This window comes from Podarcis cretensis (assembly GCF_951804945.1).
Source record: "Podarcis cretensis genome assembly, chromosome: 6".
In the NCBI taxonomy this organism is placed as follows: Eukaryota; Metazoa; Chordata; class Lepidosauria; order Squamata; family Lacertidae; genus Podarcis; species Podarcis cretensis.
The window spans coordinates 31,453,581-31,469,335 of record NC_137175.1 but is presented as its reverse complement, the minus strand read 5'-3'; the positions used below and the strand labels follow the sequence as shown (position 1 = coordinate 31,469,335).

The 15,755-nt window shown below is 46.0% G+C and overlaps 1 protein-coding gene across 2 annotated transcripts in view; it reads left to right on the top strand.

Annotated features, from left to right (window-relative positions):
* The window catches only part of MYH7B (myosin heavy chain 7B), a 58,814-nt gene extending 43,384 nt beyond the window's left edge, over positions 1 to 15,430 (top strand). For both annotated transcript variants that reach the window (XM_079978808.1, XM_079978809.1), the window contains 17 exons: positions 66 to 211; positions 1,151 to 1,241; positions 1,605 to 1,994; positions 2,684 to 2,810; positions 3,983 to 4,101; positions 4,985 to 5,181; positions 5,841 to 6,190; positions 7,095 to 7,219; positions 8,388 to 8,503; positions 8,715 to 8,907; positions 9,644 to 9,847; positions 11,103 to 11,228; positions 12,324 to 12,494; positions 13,427 to 13,531; positions 13,880 to 13,975; positions 14,566 to 14,703; positions 15,307 to 15,430. In XM_079978808.1, the coding sequence (XP_079834934.1) occupies positions 66 to 211; positions 1,151 to 1,241; positions 1,605 to 1,994; positions 2,684 to 2,810; positions 3,983 to 4,101; positions 4,985 to 5,181; positions 5,841 to 6,190; positions 7,095 to 7,219; positions 8,388 to 8,503; positions 8,715 to 8,907; positions 9,644 to 9,847; positions 11,103 to 11,228; positions 12,324 to 12,494; positions 13,427 to 13,531; positions 13,880 to 13,975; positions 14,566 to 14,703; positions 15,307 to 15,318 (2,706 nt within the window). In that variant the 3' untranslated portion in view covers positions 15,319 to 15,430. The remainder of the gene's footprint in view (positions 1 to 65; positions 212 to 1,150; positions 1,242 to 1,604; positions 1,995 to 2,683; positions 2,811 to 3,982; positions 4,102 to 4,984; positions 5,182 to 5,840; positions 6,191 to 7,094; positions 7,220 to 8,387; positions 8,504 to 8,714; positions 8,908 to 9,643; positions 9,848 to 11,102; positions 11,229 to 12,323; positions 12,495 to 13,426; positions 13,532 to 13,879; positions 13,976 to 14,565; positions 14,704 to 15,306) is intronic.
* The last annotated feature ends 325 nt before the right edge of the window (positions 15,431 to 15,755 follow it).

Sequence of the window (15,755 nt, the reverse complement as noted above, 5' to 3'; positions counted from 1 at the left end):
AATCAGGTGAGCAAAGCATGTTCTGTGACTTCTCATTTTCCTTCACTATTCTTTGTGCCCTCTAGCTGGAAAGTGCTTTAGAGCAAGAGAAGAAGATACGGATGGACCTAGAAAGAGCAAAACGCAAGCTGGAAGGCGATTTGAAGCTCACTCAGGAATCTGTGATGGATCTGGAGAATGATAAGCAGCAGCTGGAAGAGAAACTCAAGAAGTGAGCATGCAATTGATGGAAATACCACCCAATCAAACCAAACCAGGTTAAGCAGGCTGCTTGATATCAGCCTAACAACAGATGTGAGATAATAGCTCACAACAGATGCTGAATTGTTTCTGCACTGGAATTTTGGAACAATAATTACAGGTTGAAAAGGGTCCTCTATTTTCACGCAGTATCGAAAGGCAAATTTGAGTAGGAGTCTCTGCTGTATGAAGGATTGTTGAAGATGCAAGTGAAAATAGAAATGGTGGGCTTTGTGTCTGATTTGTGTCCATGGGACTTAAGCACACGTACTTAGGATTTATCCCTCCTGCTTTCCCCCATGTCCTCATGGAAGCTTCCGGAGTGAGAAACAGAGAAAGGGCATGAGCTGCACAGTGCAACCCACTAAGATGCTCATTATGGCTTCAGATCACTGCCCTCAATGAAGAAAAGCAGGGGCAGCTGATGAATCTGCCTTCATCTGTGCCCAAGCAATCAACTCAAGTGAATTGCTACATGGTTCAAAGAATTAAGCTGCTTTGTAGGCTTATTCATGTGTTTCACTGAACCACAAGTACAAGCTGTCTCTGCACATGAACAAGTGTTTGTGTCAAAGAGTATACACTTGTTGGTTTGTGCGGCTGAACTACTTCTGTACACAGACTGAACACTTGTTGAACTTGTGAATAACTGTGCAAGTGTGCAGCTCAACTATTGTTACACAGGTACACAGATTGTGTACTCCTTGTGTGTAATATGTGAACACCCCTTTATATGATATTTTCAGCAAGGTGGTCTTGTCCCACAATGCAAAAAACATGATTTTTAAAGAACCATTTACATTTTCAAGCCACCAGTGTATAAACAACCCTCCCTCAGTCTCCTAGCAGTGACAATTGCATCTATCTCAGTCCCGATATAAACGCAGCTTGTTCTTATTTTCTTTCATAGGAAAGACTTTGAAATGAACCAGTTAAATTCAAGAATTGAAGATGAGCAAGTCCTTGCAATTCAGCTGCAGAAGAAAATTAAAGAGCTCCAGGTAAACCTAAGAGGAAGTGTTGGATGTTAACAGGCACAAAAAAGGAAGGGAAATAATTTTTTTTTTACAGCAGCAGGGCTGGGTTTGACATTTTGGAGGGTAAGTGGGGAGCAAGCCCACCATTTATGCCACAAGTCAAAAGGGGCAAACATTTGGTCCGGCCCTTGAGGAATTTCCTGTAGTCCACTGCAATGTAGATGCTCTTGGCCACTTGGTACCACAATGATCCAAATGTTCTACCTGGAAGCCCAGGTAGAAGCATTATGAGCCCCTCGACCCTGATCAGGGCTATTGGGTTCTCCTCTCCCTTTCATTCTGGGCAGAGATACCTGGTGGTTTCTGCCATCTTTTGTCTACTTGCAGGCCCGCATTGAGGAGCTAGAAGAGGAGCTTGAGGCCGAGCGAGCTGCCAGGGCCAAGGTGGAGAAGCAGCGGGCAGAGGTGGCGCATGAGCTGGAGGAGCTGAGTGAGCGGCTAGAGGAGGCGGGTGGTGCCACGGCTTGCCAGATAGAGCTGAACAAGAAGCGCGAAGCGGAGTTCTTGAAGCTGCGCAGGGACCTGGAGGAGGCCACGTTGCAGCACGAGTCAACTGCTGCCGCCCTGCGCAAAAAGCACGCAGATTCTGTGGCAGAACTGGGGGAGCAGATTGACAACCTGCAGCGCGTGAAGCAGAAGCTGGAGAAGGAGAAGAGCGAGTTGAAGATGGAGGTGGATGATCTGTCATCCAACATTGACTACCTCACCAAGAACAAGGTGAATGCCATTAGCTGGTGCTTCCTTGTGCACTAATGTGTTGAAAGGAGGAGAAGATGTTGTAAGCAGAGGTAGAGCTTTTCGTGCATGAATGTGAATGGGCTAGTTTAGTGCTGCAACTCTAAGCCAGAAGGTGGCTTGAGGGAGGAAGGTATCACATACAGCAGTAATTTGGTCCTGAGACAGAAGTCAGCATCTCAAGAAGCTTGATTTTTCATTTTCCTCCTGACTTCAGAAAAATCACCATAAGCCCAATGAATCAGCTAAGGTGTATTTTAGCTTAGAAGTCCATTATAGTGATCGGTTGTTCAGATGGAGTGGATCAGGTGCACTTTTTCAGCATTTCAGTTCCCTTTCTCTGGATCTGAAGCGTTCCTCAACTTGACAGGTCCCCTGCTGGTTTGCTCAGTTGACAAGGACCAGCACTGCCGTGCAAGTTTACACCATTGACTTTCTGACTGGTCAGGGTGGGAAGAAGGTAGCTGCCTTTTTTTTAGGAAGCACCGTGTATACTGTGCATGATGGGAACAGTGATCTACATGTAAGTGCCAAGTCTGGCGCAGGGAGCAGACCATGAGGGCACTGGAGTTCTTCACTGGCCATTATCCAGCCCTAGGTTCTGCCTCAAGCCAGTTGTTTAATGCATTGACAATTCAGACATCTAGACAAAGTTTTCTTCCCTGTTGCAGGCAAATGCTGAAAAGCTCTGCCGGACATATGAGGATCAGCTGAGCGAAACCAAATCAAAGCTGGATGAACTCCAGCGTCAGCTAGCCGAAGTCAGCACCCAGCGTGGGAGACTGCAGACTGAAAATGGTATGTTTTGCTTTCAAAGTCGCTCCCTCTGTTAGATACCTGGCTTGATTGCTTGCATGTTGTATCTCCCCAGAAAGAGAGCAGTCTGGATAAGCAGCCTTGATGATGCAAGATATTCTTATGTCTGATAAATTGCCTACGAAGAGCTGCAGAATATCCATGCTGGACAATTGGCCTTGAGGATCTTGGCATGTTAAGTTTGAACTTGAGGCATGAGGGTTTTGATTCTCACTTGGCCATGAGTAGGCTAATTGAATGTGCCTGGAAAAGTCACTGTCTGTCTACATACTTCCCAGTGTTGCTCCAGGCTTGAGGGGCCCTGGGCAAAATGCTCTCTCATGGGCTACTCTCCCCTGTTAGTGGCTTGGTGGATTTATCTAGTGACTGATGCTACGTCAGGGGCATTGTGGGACATTACAATGTTGGCTAGATGCAGTTGCCTGGCCCTGGTTGTAGTGCTGAGCCAGAAACTCATCGAAGGAGAACATGGCAGGCATCATTAGAAGGCCCCGCCTGGTACTGAGGCCCTGGCAATTGCCCAAAGATGCCACTCCTGTAATGATAAATAATTGAGATTAGAATTATCAACCATTTTGGAGCTTTATGAAGCTCATGCCAATTGGTAGCTATTATGCTATGCATGCTTCAGAAAATACAGAGCTAATTACATTCATTGGGTTCGGCTTTCTAACAAGTTAGATTTTAGAGCCACCAAGAGAAAGCACTGAATCCATTTTGATTGACATGGCTACAGTCTTTTGAGGTGAACATTAGACTGAGATCCCATAACATCTGTCCTATGGGGATTAGGGTAGATTCATAAAATCTGATGAGCTAATGAGTCCCATCAGTAGAAGCCTGCACAAGGACTTTCACTTGTGCACTGGGGCTTTCCTTCCCCTTCACCTCCACCCCCCAAAAAACAGCTCAAGAAAGTCAGGAAAACTGCTAGAACAGCATGCGAAGAAGGGGAAGGGGATTGTTCCATCTGACAAACTGAATACCACCCAATGTCTGCATCCTGCCCATGCTGATAACCTTCAAATGAGTTGTGTTCAGTGTTGGATCAGTCCTGAAAACTGCAGTGTGGCTATTTTGGATTTCAAAGGACTGGAAAATGATGTGTTCTCTAATGAAATGTCAATGGGATATCTGGCTTTTTACAAAATTAGGAGAACTTAGCCGGCTTCTTGAAGAGAAGGAGTCCTTTATAAACCAGCTGAGTCGCGGCAAGACTTCATTTACGCAAACCATTGATGAACTCAAGAGACAGCTAGAAGAAGAGACTAAGGTGACCATTTATACATCTGGGGTTACACCTGCAGTCAAGAGCTGGTAACAGGGAACGAGGACTCAATTTGTACTGTGGGGAGCCTCACTTGGGCCCTGAAACTATTTTTCAATACCCAGATCATATCCTGGAATATATCAAATAATAAATAGTAAGGAGAAGTGCCTCTGAGTATGTGCGGGGTGCTTTTCTATACCACTGAATAACCACAGTCTGCATATTTTTAGGATTCAGGAACAGGACTTTCATGGGCATGTTTGAGATCCATCCCCATCTTTTTGGCTATAATGCTATAAAGGGAACCCTTTAATGTAGATAATATTGCATTTCCATGGGGAGAGTGAATAAGACAGTAAATTATACTCCCATAGCTGCAGCAATATTTTCAGTATGTTAACAAATGTCTCTGATGGGAAAGATGTTTTTCGAAAGGGAGACAACAGTAGCCTTGATTCTTCTACATTCCATAAAGACTGCAAATAAGAAAAGCCATGGCTTCTGGTTCAGCCAGGACAGGGCAGGTGTGGTGATTATGTTGGGCGATTGGCATGGCCAGTCAGTGGACTGTTTTCCTTGTTGTCTCATCCACCTTGAGCTCTCAAGAGTATCTGCTCCAATGATTGTCACAGGCCCCTTGGTGAGTGTCCATAAAGAGCCCAGCTCCTCCTATCCTGCATACTGTGTATATTTTTTGTATAGAAGGCAACCATCTTCACAAACAGTTGCTCCTAACTTATTCATGAATAATCTGTCAGAATGTATTGAACCTCAGCCTTCATTTGACACACTGGGGAGTTAGAACTATCTGCTCCTTGATAAATGGACACACGCAAGGGAGAGAGGCCTTGTTTCCATTTTAATGCGTGCGATTCCAACCTTCCAGTCCAAGAACGCTCTGGCTCACGCTTTGCAAGCTTCCCGCCACGACTGTGACCTTCTGCGGGAGCAGTACGAGGAGGAAGTGGAGGCCAAGGGAGATCTCCAGCGGTCCCTGTCAAAGGCCAATGCAGAGGTGGCCCAGTGGAGGACCAAATACGAGACAGACGCCATCCAGAGGACAGAAGAGTTAGAGGAAGCCAAGTAAGTCCTAGAGGTGGCCATGCATGCGAAATAAATTTTCTTCAATTCTGTGCAGAAATGAAGCAGCTTTGGCATTCCAGTGTTGCCCAAAGGCACCTTTGCAATTAAGTGCAACAGGTAGGATGGCCATGTGTCCAACTTCACAGAGCACAGTTCTCTGTTTGGAGGTGTTCTCTATCTGAAAGGCGGGCTGGTCCAGATTTTTAAAAAGCGTAAGAAGGGAGAAGTACCACCTTGAAGTTGCCCATTGCCAGTTGGCACCTAGAAAGAAGACAGCAGGTCACCTGATCAGTCTTTCCCTTTATGGTGAAAGGCAATTTATTCTATATAAATTGCAGTAATTCTTTCTAAATTTGCATCTATACATATAAATTATGCAAATTTGATGGTGTGTAAATGGCCACCCAATAGCAGGAGGCAGGAAAAGTCCATGTTAGGCATATATTGCAGGAAACGAGAGGAAGCATGCCATAATGATCTCCAGCTGCCTCCTCATGTTTCACTTCCCAGTTTGTTGCTTCTGTCTCCCTTGAAGATCCTTCTCAACAGAAAGGTGGAAAGCACTGCACCAGGTGGATGAGATCTGTACTGCTTCTAGAGCTCCATCTCCATCTTGTGTAGGAGCAGCTATTTCCCTAGCTAACCATGATAATTTGCAGGAAGAAGCTGGCCATCCGGCTGCAGGAGGCAGAGGAAGCTGTGGAAGCAGCCCATGCCAAGTGCTCCTCTCTGGAGAAGACCAAGCACCGTCTGCAGACAGAGATCGAGGACCTTTCGATCGACCTGGAGAGAGCAAACTCAGCCGCTGCCGCTTTGGACAAGAAGCAGCGCAATTTCGACAGGATCATTGCTGAGTGGAAGCAGAAGTATGAGGAGACGCAGTCGGAGCTGGAGTCCTCCCAGAAGGAGTCCCGCAGCCTCAGCACAGAGCTCTTCAAGCTCAAGAACGCCTACGAGGAGTCCTTGGAAAATCTAGAGACTCTCAAACGCGAAAACAAGAACCTACAAGGTATCGTTCGGGTTGTGGGTAATCCAAGAGGGTACTTTGCAATCCAAGGAGCTGTTACTGGACAGGCACAGGTGTCGTTTATTCTTTTTCTTCTGTAAAGGTAGTTTCTATCTAGCCCTTACGATGGGAAGAGTATGCTTGAAAGTGTGGGAGTAATGGCCTGGGGGTGGAAGCAGGGTAGAGAATCCGAGAAGGATCACCAGTGTTCAGGGAATGATTTTGCCCTTTTCCTCATTAACAGAAAGAAAATAATGATTCTGTTGATGTGACCCACATAAGGTCAAAGCATGCCCTCCTTGTGGGTCTCTATCCTTCCACTTAAGACCAGTAGCCTAATGAATGTGTGGGCTCATCTGTGGACCAATTTGCAAGGCTGGTTTTGAGCACCTTGGACGAAGGGTGGTGCTGGTGGGTTGATAGCCTCTTGTATTTGTGTGTGGCCCAAGTACGTAAGCCAGCCTTCGCCAGTCTTGTGTTCTCCAGATGTTAGCTGGGGCTGATCGGCATTTTAGACCAAAACATCTGGAGAGCACCAGATTGGCGAAGGATGGCATAAGCCATAATCATGCGGCAAGCTCAGCAAAGGTCCAGAGCTTTAAGTTAGGCATTCTGTCCTGTCTTGTATTCCATTCTGGGTTTGATTTTGGTCGCCCTTTTCCCCAGTCACTTGGAGATAGACGGTGGAATTCAACCAAGTCCTACTTAAAGTGGACCTATTGAAATGAATGAACCTTAGTCATGTCAATTCACTCCAGTGGGTCTACTCTGAGAAGAACAGGCACTGAATTCCACCCAGGAATTTTGAATGAGTGGAGTATATGAATACCAGCTACGTGTTATTATTATTATTATTAAAAACAACTACAGCTACATGCAGGCCTATAATTCCTGTCTTCCTTACCAGAGGAGATCACTGACTTGACTGATCAGATTGGCATGAGTGGCAAAACCATCCATGAGCTGGAGAAGCTGAAGAAAGGTCTGGAGAGTGAGAAAAATGAAATCCAGGCTGCCCTGGAGGAGGCTGAGGTGAGCCCCCAGCTTGTGAGCAGAGGGAGAGCTTCACCTTGTGGCCGTGCACAATGTCAGGCCACATTATGTGAAATCCAAGCCATATCCCAACTGAACTGGGGGCTACAGCAATGCCCTTCAACCTTGAGTCCCAGAAGTTGTTGGGCTCCTGCTGCCATCATTCCTGAGTGTGGGCTGTGCTAGCAGCAGCTGATGGGGACTGGAATCCACCAACATCTGGAGGGCCACAGATTCCCCATCCCTGCTCTAGCTCATTGTGCTGCTCCTCATTTTGGATTTTGACCAGAAAGCTTTGCCACGTGGGAGTTGTAATCCATCATCTAGGACCCAAGGGACACTGGGCCACAAAGATTTGGGGCAGTGAAAGGAGTGCCTTGCTTAATTTGAGGAATATGTCAGTGTGTTTGTGCATGTTCCTATGGGAAAATACAAATGTAGGAAGTATTGCCCAAGTGCTACAGTGTTCATGAAGGATCCTGTTAGGTAGAGCCACATAGATGTTAGAACTGTGGCATTTAGAAACCGTATCCTTTTAACATGCAGGCCTTTGACAAGTCGTCTTCCTCTTTCCTCCATTTGCCTCTCATCCATCTTTTTTTTTTTCTCCTGGCCTTGTCTTGGTGTTGAATCCTAGTAGGTGGAACAACTAGAGGCATAGAAGCCGACCATTTACCTGGCTCCACGGTGGCATCTAGTGGTCAGAAAAGTACACTTTTGGCCTTTGCCGACATGGTGCCAGGTTTATTTATTTTATATTATTTATTATTAAATCTCTGCCTCAGCCTTCCTCCTAGAGAAGCCCAAGGTGGCAAACACCAAAATATTAAAATTCTAACATGATTAAATTAAAAACACAACATTTAAGAACAATCTCATAGCCCCACAGCTAATAAGGTTCAAGGCTCCTAGAAACAGCTAATGTTATCTTACAGCAACCAAACACCTGGGTAAACAGGAGTGTTTTAAGTTCATTATAACAGTTGTTAATGAGGGAGAGAGGGTTGGCAAAGGCTACCCTAGTCTTTCACAAATATTAGATATCCTAATGAGCTTCAGGCTATTCAGCACCCCTGATGCCTTTTCAAAAATAAGCTGAAGCAGACTGAGGGGACCGAGACTCTGGTGAGTCTTTTCATGAAGTACTTATCTTTCCTTCTGCTCCTAGGGAGCCCTGGAGCACGAGGAGAGCAAGACTCTGCGCATCCAGCTGGAGTTGTCTCAGATCAAGGCTGATGTCGATAGGAAACTGGCAGAGAAGGATGAAGAATTTGAGAACCTCAGGTAGGAACAGAACATAGTGTGTCAGGCTGTTCTATGAAACTAGTTAGGTTTTTATAGGTTTGGGCCTTCTGAAGCCTTCATAACCAACACAGAGAAAATCTACACAGAGAGGCATCGTGGAGAAAACAAAAGTTGTGATGAAAGTTCACCGGTGCTGCATTGGTGGGTATAAAGTGCCTCTTTTCTTAAGCATCTTTCTTCACTCTCCCAGGCGCAACCACCAGAGAGCCATGGACTCCATGCAGGCTTCACTGGATGCAGAAGCCAAAGCCAGAAATGAGGCCATCAGGCTGCGCAAGAAGATGGAGGGAGACCTGAATGAGATGGAGATACAGCTGAGCCACGCAAACCGCCAGGCCGCCGAGTCTCAGAAACTGGTGCGGCAGCTCCAAGCCCAAATGAAGGTCAGCCATGTTGGAAACATGTCCTCACTGAGCCTCTTGGAGCTCTCCTGTATTTCTGCCTCTTTCCATGGCTGCTCCACAGCTACCACCTCCCCCCCAAGTATCACATTACCCCAGGCCCAGCTCTACCATTAAGCCTCTCAGGTGGCAGTTGTCGATGGACAGCATTTCCTTGAAGGACAGAGCCGTGTCTGCAATGCTGCCTGTCTTGTGTCCTCTTAACTAGCCTGTTATCCTCAAGTGCCATGGAAGATGCTGCTCCATTACCAATATTAGAGTAAGATTAGACTGTGAGTCTAGTTGACTTCTGTATGTGGAACTGGGGGGGTGCCATCTTGCCCTTTGCCTTAGGCAGGAAGTGTATTGGATTGGCCCTGCGGGGGCAAATTGCTGATGGTAGGTGGGCCAAATCCAGAGGTAAATAGGGCCACAGTGCACAATCTCTCTCTCTCTCTCTCTCTCTCTCTCTCTCTCTCTCTCTCTCTCTGTGCTACACCCTTCCCCCCACATCTTGCCACCTGCATGAAATTAGGCCAAAGTCCTCATGTGGTTGTTGGGCTACAGGTTCCCCACTCCTCTTTCTTTATAGACAGGCCACACCCAGTCTTTGACAGGAGAGAGTTTGGGCCTGGTATCTGAAGACCCTTAAAGGTTCTCTGCAGACCTCAGGAGAATTCCAGCTCTTGCTTCTCTCTCATATTAATCAGACCCCTTTTTTTCTTGTTGTGCCTGACAGGACTTGCAGATAGAACTGGATGACACCTTGCGCCATAACGATGACCTGAAGGAGCAGGCTGCTGCCCTGGAGAGGCGCAACAACCTGATGCTGGCTGAGGTGGAGGAGCTGCGTGCAGCCCTGGAGCAAGCTGAGCGTGGAAGGAAGCTGGCTGAGCAGGAGCTGCTGGAGGCCACAGAAAGAGTCAATCTGCTGCACTCGCAGGTGAGGCTGTGATAGGAATTTTATGGTCTTAGATATATGGTAATATTCATAAGTGTACCAACCAAGCACATACATAGATCAGCACAGGAAGGCCAACCTGGAACCATTTTGATTCTTAAACTGAGCAAATGTTTTCTCTGCAAGGTCAAACTGGAAAAGCCTCCCCATTGTCTTTTCCTTCACAAATTCTGTCTTAAGGGTATGTCTGTGTTTGAATAGGGTGTGAGCCTGTGACATGGCCCAGGAACCAAGTATTTATCATTACAAAAGACTGGCCAGGCTACCCAGGCAATCCAATCAAATAACCTGCCAGACAGGAGATAAACAATGAGAGGAGAAAAACAACATTCAAATTTCTGTTTTAAGACCGCCTTTTCTGTGATGTAGGTGTGATGTATCTGAGGGGTGGTCTTGGGTTACACCCCTTCTGTGATGTATGAATGATGTTTCTGGGGGTGGTCTTGATCTACAGGGTGGCAATTTCAAAAGTCTTTATAAGGCCTTGCACACTATTTTTCTGGGTTCCTCCTCTCTCCTGCGGGTGAGGGGAGCACCCTGTTGCAACAGATCAATAAAGGCCAAGTCTACAGGCTGCTGTTTTGCTCTAAGTAATCCTGGTTGGTGTCTTTGTTTTAGTCCAAGGGAGCCCTCAGATTTTTCCGTTAACAAGGCAGAGGCTGAGTTCCCATGTGAGATACCAGCTGCTGGACTCAGTGCTGAATTGATGATTGAAGTGAACTGTTTCAAATCAGCCCTGAAAAAATGCAGGGTTCTTGATCTGCCTCTCCTGGGGATAATTTCTTGCTTGGGCTCATGGGAAACTGTGTCCTATGAACAGCCCCATGTCGAAAGAAGAGGATATGGCTAGAAGACCCTATATTTTCTTGTTTATGTAGAAAGGGGGTGTTATCTCAAGGAATTGGGGAAGATAAACTTGATTTAGGTTTTTTTTTTAAGCCCAGAAAGAGATCTATTTATTTGCGTTTTGTATTTACTCCATTTATATCCTCCTGTTTTTCCAACATGGAACTTAAAGTGAACCAATTTGCATGCAGACTCTTCCAGGTTCAATCCCTGGTATCTCCAGTTAAAAGGGTCAAAAGGAGCAGGGGTCAGGAAAGACTCTCTGCTTGCGAGTCTGGAGAGCTGCTTCTCAGTCAGACCAGACATCCCCATGGTTAGAGGGAGTATTTGTTAGCACCCTTTGTTCCTAATGTCATGGCGAGTTCATTTCCACGGTCCCTTTCTTTCCCAGAACACTGGTCTGATTAACCAAAAGAAGAAGATGGAGGCAGACATCTCCCAGTTGAGCACTGAGGTGGAGGAGGCGGTGCAGGAATGCCGGAATGCGGAAGAGAAGGCCAAGAAAGCCATCACGGATGTAAGAGATTGGAAGCCCTTGAAAGGGACTCTTGCACTGTTCCTGTTACCATAATGCTTGTTTAGTATATATTAAGCCAGAAACACTCTTTGAACAGGCAAAAAAACAAAGAAAAAGCAGCCCAATTTTAAATGCTGATTCTCTGAAAGTCAGATGTTGGCTTTTGGATATCAATCTAAATTGTGAAATGTACATTTTAAAATGTCCAAATTTTGACAGCCGTCCACTCAATAAAACGTTTGTTTCAGCTCTTGTAGTTAACAGTAACTCATTACATGAAATTACCTACAGAGCTGGCAGCTTCACTATCACATATTCACCAGAGCACCTCCATGCTCTCTGTGTAATGACTGGCTAGAGCTGGCAATGCCTCCGTGTTAATAGGTGGTTGCCTACAGCATCCCTTTTTGTAGATGGCATTCTTGATGCTGCCACAGCACTTAGGAATCAGCAGCTGAAGTAGATGGCCTGGCCAGTGGTAAGGTGTTACTGAAGTAGCAGGACAAGAGAGGCAGGACATCTGGGGGTTAGAGAAGGTGAGTGATCTGCAGCACCTTTGGACAGGGATAGCCAAAGTGGTGTCCTCCAGGTCTTGTAGACTACAACTCCCATCATCCATGACCAGGCTGGCTGGGGCTGGTGGGAGTTTTAGCCCACAACATCTGGAGGGCACTCTATTACCTATCTCTGCTTTAGGAACTAATGGGCTGAGCCTTGGTAATTTTGGTAGAGGAGAGGAGATAAACCAGGGGGAACTCCCAGTTGGGGATAGACAATGGCTGTTAACGTAAGTGAAGAACTTGATGAACATGGAGACAGATTGTGGAGGAGGGATTTGCTATAAGGTTGATGATTGCAACATTCACTTAGTGGGTGAAACTTCTAAATTAGACCCAGTACCTGGTTGGTTGAATGGGTAGTGGAGCTATGGATAATGCAGAGAGGTTCACTTTCACTTGTGTCTGGGTAGGCTTAAGCTGTGCTAGTATATGTGCTGGACCATCTCACCCTGAATGTGTGCAAGAGAGGGTAGTTATATGCATCTGTTCCAGACCTCCAGATGCTACATGGACTCTTTGCCCTTTGTCATACCAGGCAGCCATGATGGCAGAGGAACTGAAGAAGGAGCAAGACACAAGTGCCCATTTGGAGCGGATGAAGAAGAATATGGAACAGACCATCAAGGACCTGCAAATGCGGCTGGATGAGGCTGAGCAGATTGCCCTGAAAGGAGGCAAGAAGCAGATCCAAAAACTGGAAGCCAGGGTGAGAACAAGGGGAATGTAACATTTTTTCTTGCAGCAGCCATCTATGATCCACAAGGCAAGGAGGAGGAGGGATTTATAGAAATCTGAACTCTGCCAACTCTGAAGCTACTGGATAGATCCTTCCAGCAACATCCTTTCCCAGTGCCACTCTTGGTGTTCTGACCGAATGCTGTGGAAGTGTTCCTTTGAGCCCAACCCAGAGCTGCTTATCCTAAATCCCTAACGCTCATACAAGCTTGAGCCCCACCACCTGCTATGCTAAGCATCCCAAGAATGCTTCATCATAACTTGGGCTGTACTCATGATGTACTTCTGCAGGGATAATTTGTCATTCCAATAATATGAGGATAATAGCCCTCATGGTTCTAGGAAACAGCTTGGAAATGTGTTGACTTAGGAGGCTCCAACTCAGCCATTTCCTGTTGCCTTCATTTCCCCTCTATTGCTCATGGGTAGGATAAAAAAATCATGCAGAAAATTAAATTGCCAAATGCCATGATTTGTTCTGGTTCCATTGTTTGAATTCCCTTGACACCGAATGAAATACTGTGTTCACCAATATCCCTAAAAGATGCTAGGTTTTTATTTGAGAGAAGATCCTAGTTGAGAGGGAATCACCAAGGATAGGCCTGGAGAATAGTGCAACTTGGCCTCTTCTCTTCCAGTTATATCCTGTCATAGGAAGACAAGATGCTCAGGGTACTCAGCCCAGAGTTGACAAAATCTCAGCTACAAGGTTCTTGCAGGAATCTAGAATGTGGGAGTATAGGCAAGTCCCCTCTAAGGTCTTCCTAGTGTGACATACGAACATCCACATGAATTCCTTCTGCCTTGCTGTGTGACAATTATATCCTTCATTCTAGGTCTCTTCTCTGAGTCAAATAAAGAGAGGTGTAAAGGAACCTAAGCCACCCTATTTGTTCTTTTCAGGTGCGTGAACTGGAGGGTGAATTGGATGTAGAACAGAAGAAGTATGCAGATACTCAGAAGGGTATTCGCAAGTATGAACGCAGGATCAAAGAACTGACCTATCAGGTACAAGCCTCAGCATCTTCACACCAATTTCTCAGCCCCTTGTTTTATTAGCAGTAGAGCTGCACCATAAGTAGGAGGCGGGGAGGGAACTTTAAAAGTCTGCCCCCATGTATTCCCCTTTCTCATCCCAACAATAATTAATGCAAGGGGGCCTGAAAAATGGGGCAAGTTCCAAGATATGGAGGCCCACATGCTACTGGATATATGTGGAGATCAAGGAGGGGCTGGATTAATCTAGGGAAAGTGAAGCTCCAAGGGAGCAGAAGGGGAAAATCTCTGTGCATAGTGTGGGAGAGAATCACTGACAGGAAGAGCTGAGCTATCCCATGTTTTGCCATTGCTTTTCAGACTGAAGAGGACAGGAAGAACCTGGCACGGATGCAGGAACTGATTGACAAACTGCAGAGCAAAGTCAAGAGTTACAAGCGCCAGTTTGAGGAGGCAGTAAGTGTGACTCTGCATGGACAGGGACTTATAGGCAGCAGAAAACGTGCTCCCTCTGGTCTTGTGGGAACCCTAGTGTCTACATTCCCCATGTGTTGCTGCAGTTAATTCAAAGCAAGAATCATATTCAAAAAGTGACACAACAGGAGCTCTGACACCTTAAAATGTCACTCTCATGTGCTTAGGGCAAATCAACCTTCACTGCCCCTGCACCTTATTGCTCTTATATATGAGGAACCTCTGGCCCAGGAGGGAAATGTGGCTCCCAGGCCTTAGTATCTGGCCCTTGGAACTCTCTACAGGCCACACCCTTCACCAATCCTGCTCCAAGCCTTCCTCAAGTGTTTTGCATGGCTGGAAAGTAGCCTTTACCATCACTAGCATATGGCCTGTGGAAGGATGTCCATAAGGCAGTGCTACCCCCCTTGGGCTAAAGAAGACTCTGAAGGCACAAGGGTAAATTCATACTCACACCTGCCTGCAAACCTTTCCCCATGTGTCTAAGCAGACCATACTTGCCACAGGGGTATCTAATCACAGGGCCACTACCAGTTCTGCTGTCTACATCCATTCCTGTCTTCCCTTCTTAGGAGCAGCAAGCCAACTCCAACCTTGTGAAATACCGCAAGGTGCAGCACGAGCTGGATGATGCTGAAGAGCGGGCAGATATCGCAGAGACACAAGTGAACAAACTGCGGATTCGCACTAGGGAAGTTGTACCTCTGAAGGTAAAGGCTAAGCTACCACAAAGCTTGTGAGGATGGCTTACTGGAGGGGGATGCAAATCTTTTTGTTTTGAATGCTAGTGATAGAGAATAACCGAGCCAGCTAAATCTAGTGGTTTCTAGATAGCTTGGACCACACCCACCCACCACTAAGCCAGATGATAAGCCATGCCTTGTTTATCTGGTTTATTTTATTTTCCAGCTGCTCTTTCCTTATGCCTCTGTAGTTTGGAGAGCTTCTGGAAAGGGGTAGACAAACCAGCCAGCATTAAGCTACTGGGTTCACATATTACCAAGCCAGTTAAAACAAACCAGGATTCATAAGCCAACAAACAACCATGGCTTTGGATCATGGTTTATTAGCAGTAAACATTTCATAGTTAAGGTGCAGGGCAGGGTTCACACATAGTGCTAAGCTATGGTTTAATATTATTTGGAAGATGACCAAGCTCTACCACTCCAGGAAAGTAGCACAAGTCAGCACTCAAGAGCAGTGGCTGCATCCTTGGGTTGCAACTTGGAAGGAAAAGACTGAGGGAGCGGTTGGGACTCCGCAAAGTTCCTGCAAGCTACTCTGAAACATACTTTCTGTTTTTTTATTAACAGTATGAAGAATAAGAAGCTGCAGTGCAACATCCCTTCTCTCACCGTGTATGTCATTGTGTAGATGTAAATGGCTGCAACAGCCATCACTGTCTCTGTAGTGAATAAAACCTAGCATTCATGAGAAGGCTGTGACCTATTTATAATTGGGTGGACTATTGTTCTCACTATGACAATTCCTCTATTTAAAATGGAAATATGGCAGGAAGAACTTTCAAAGTCCTTTTCTAAGAATTCCATCAGTAGGCAACTTTCCCCATCTACTTAGTGGAGGATTGCCCGGTAGAGAATTGACTTCTAGTGGTGATAGAGGTGTTTTTTCAAGTACAGCAGGTAAGGAAACATGGTCAGATGTGAAAACTTCAATCATGGAGTATGTATAGATCAAAGTTTTTTGGACACTCTAAGGTCTTTTGGAAAAATAACTCAAGTACCCACACAAAGGGGAAATG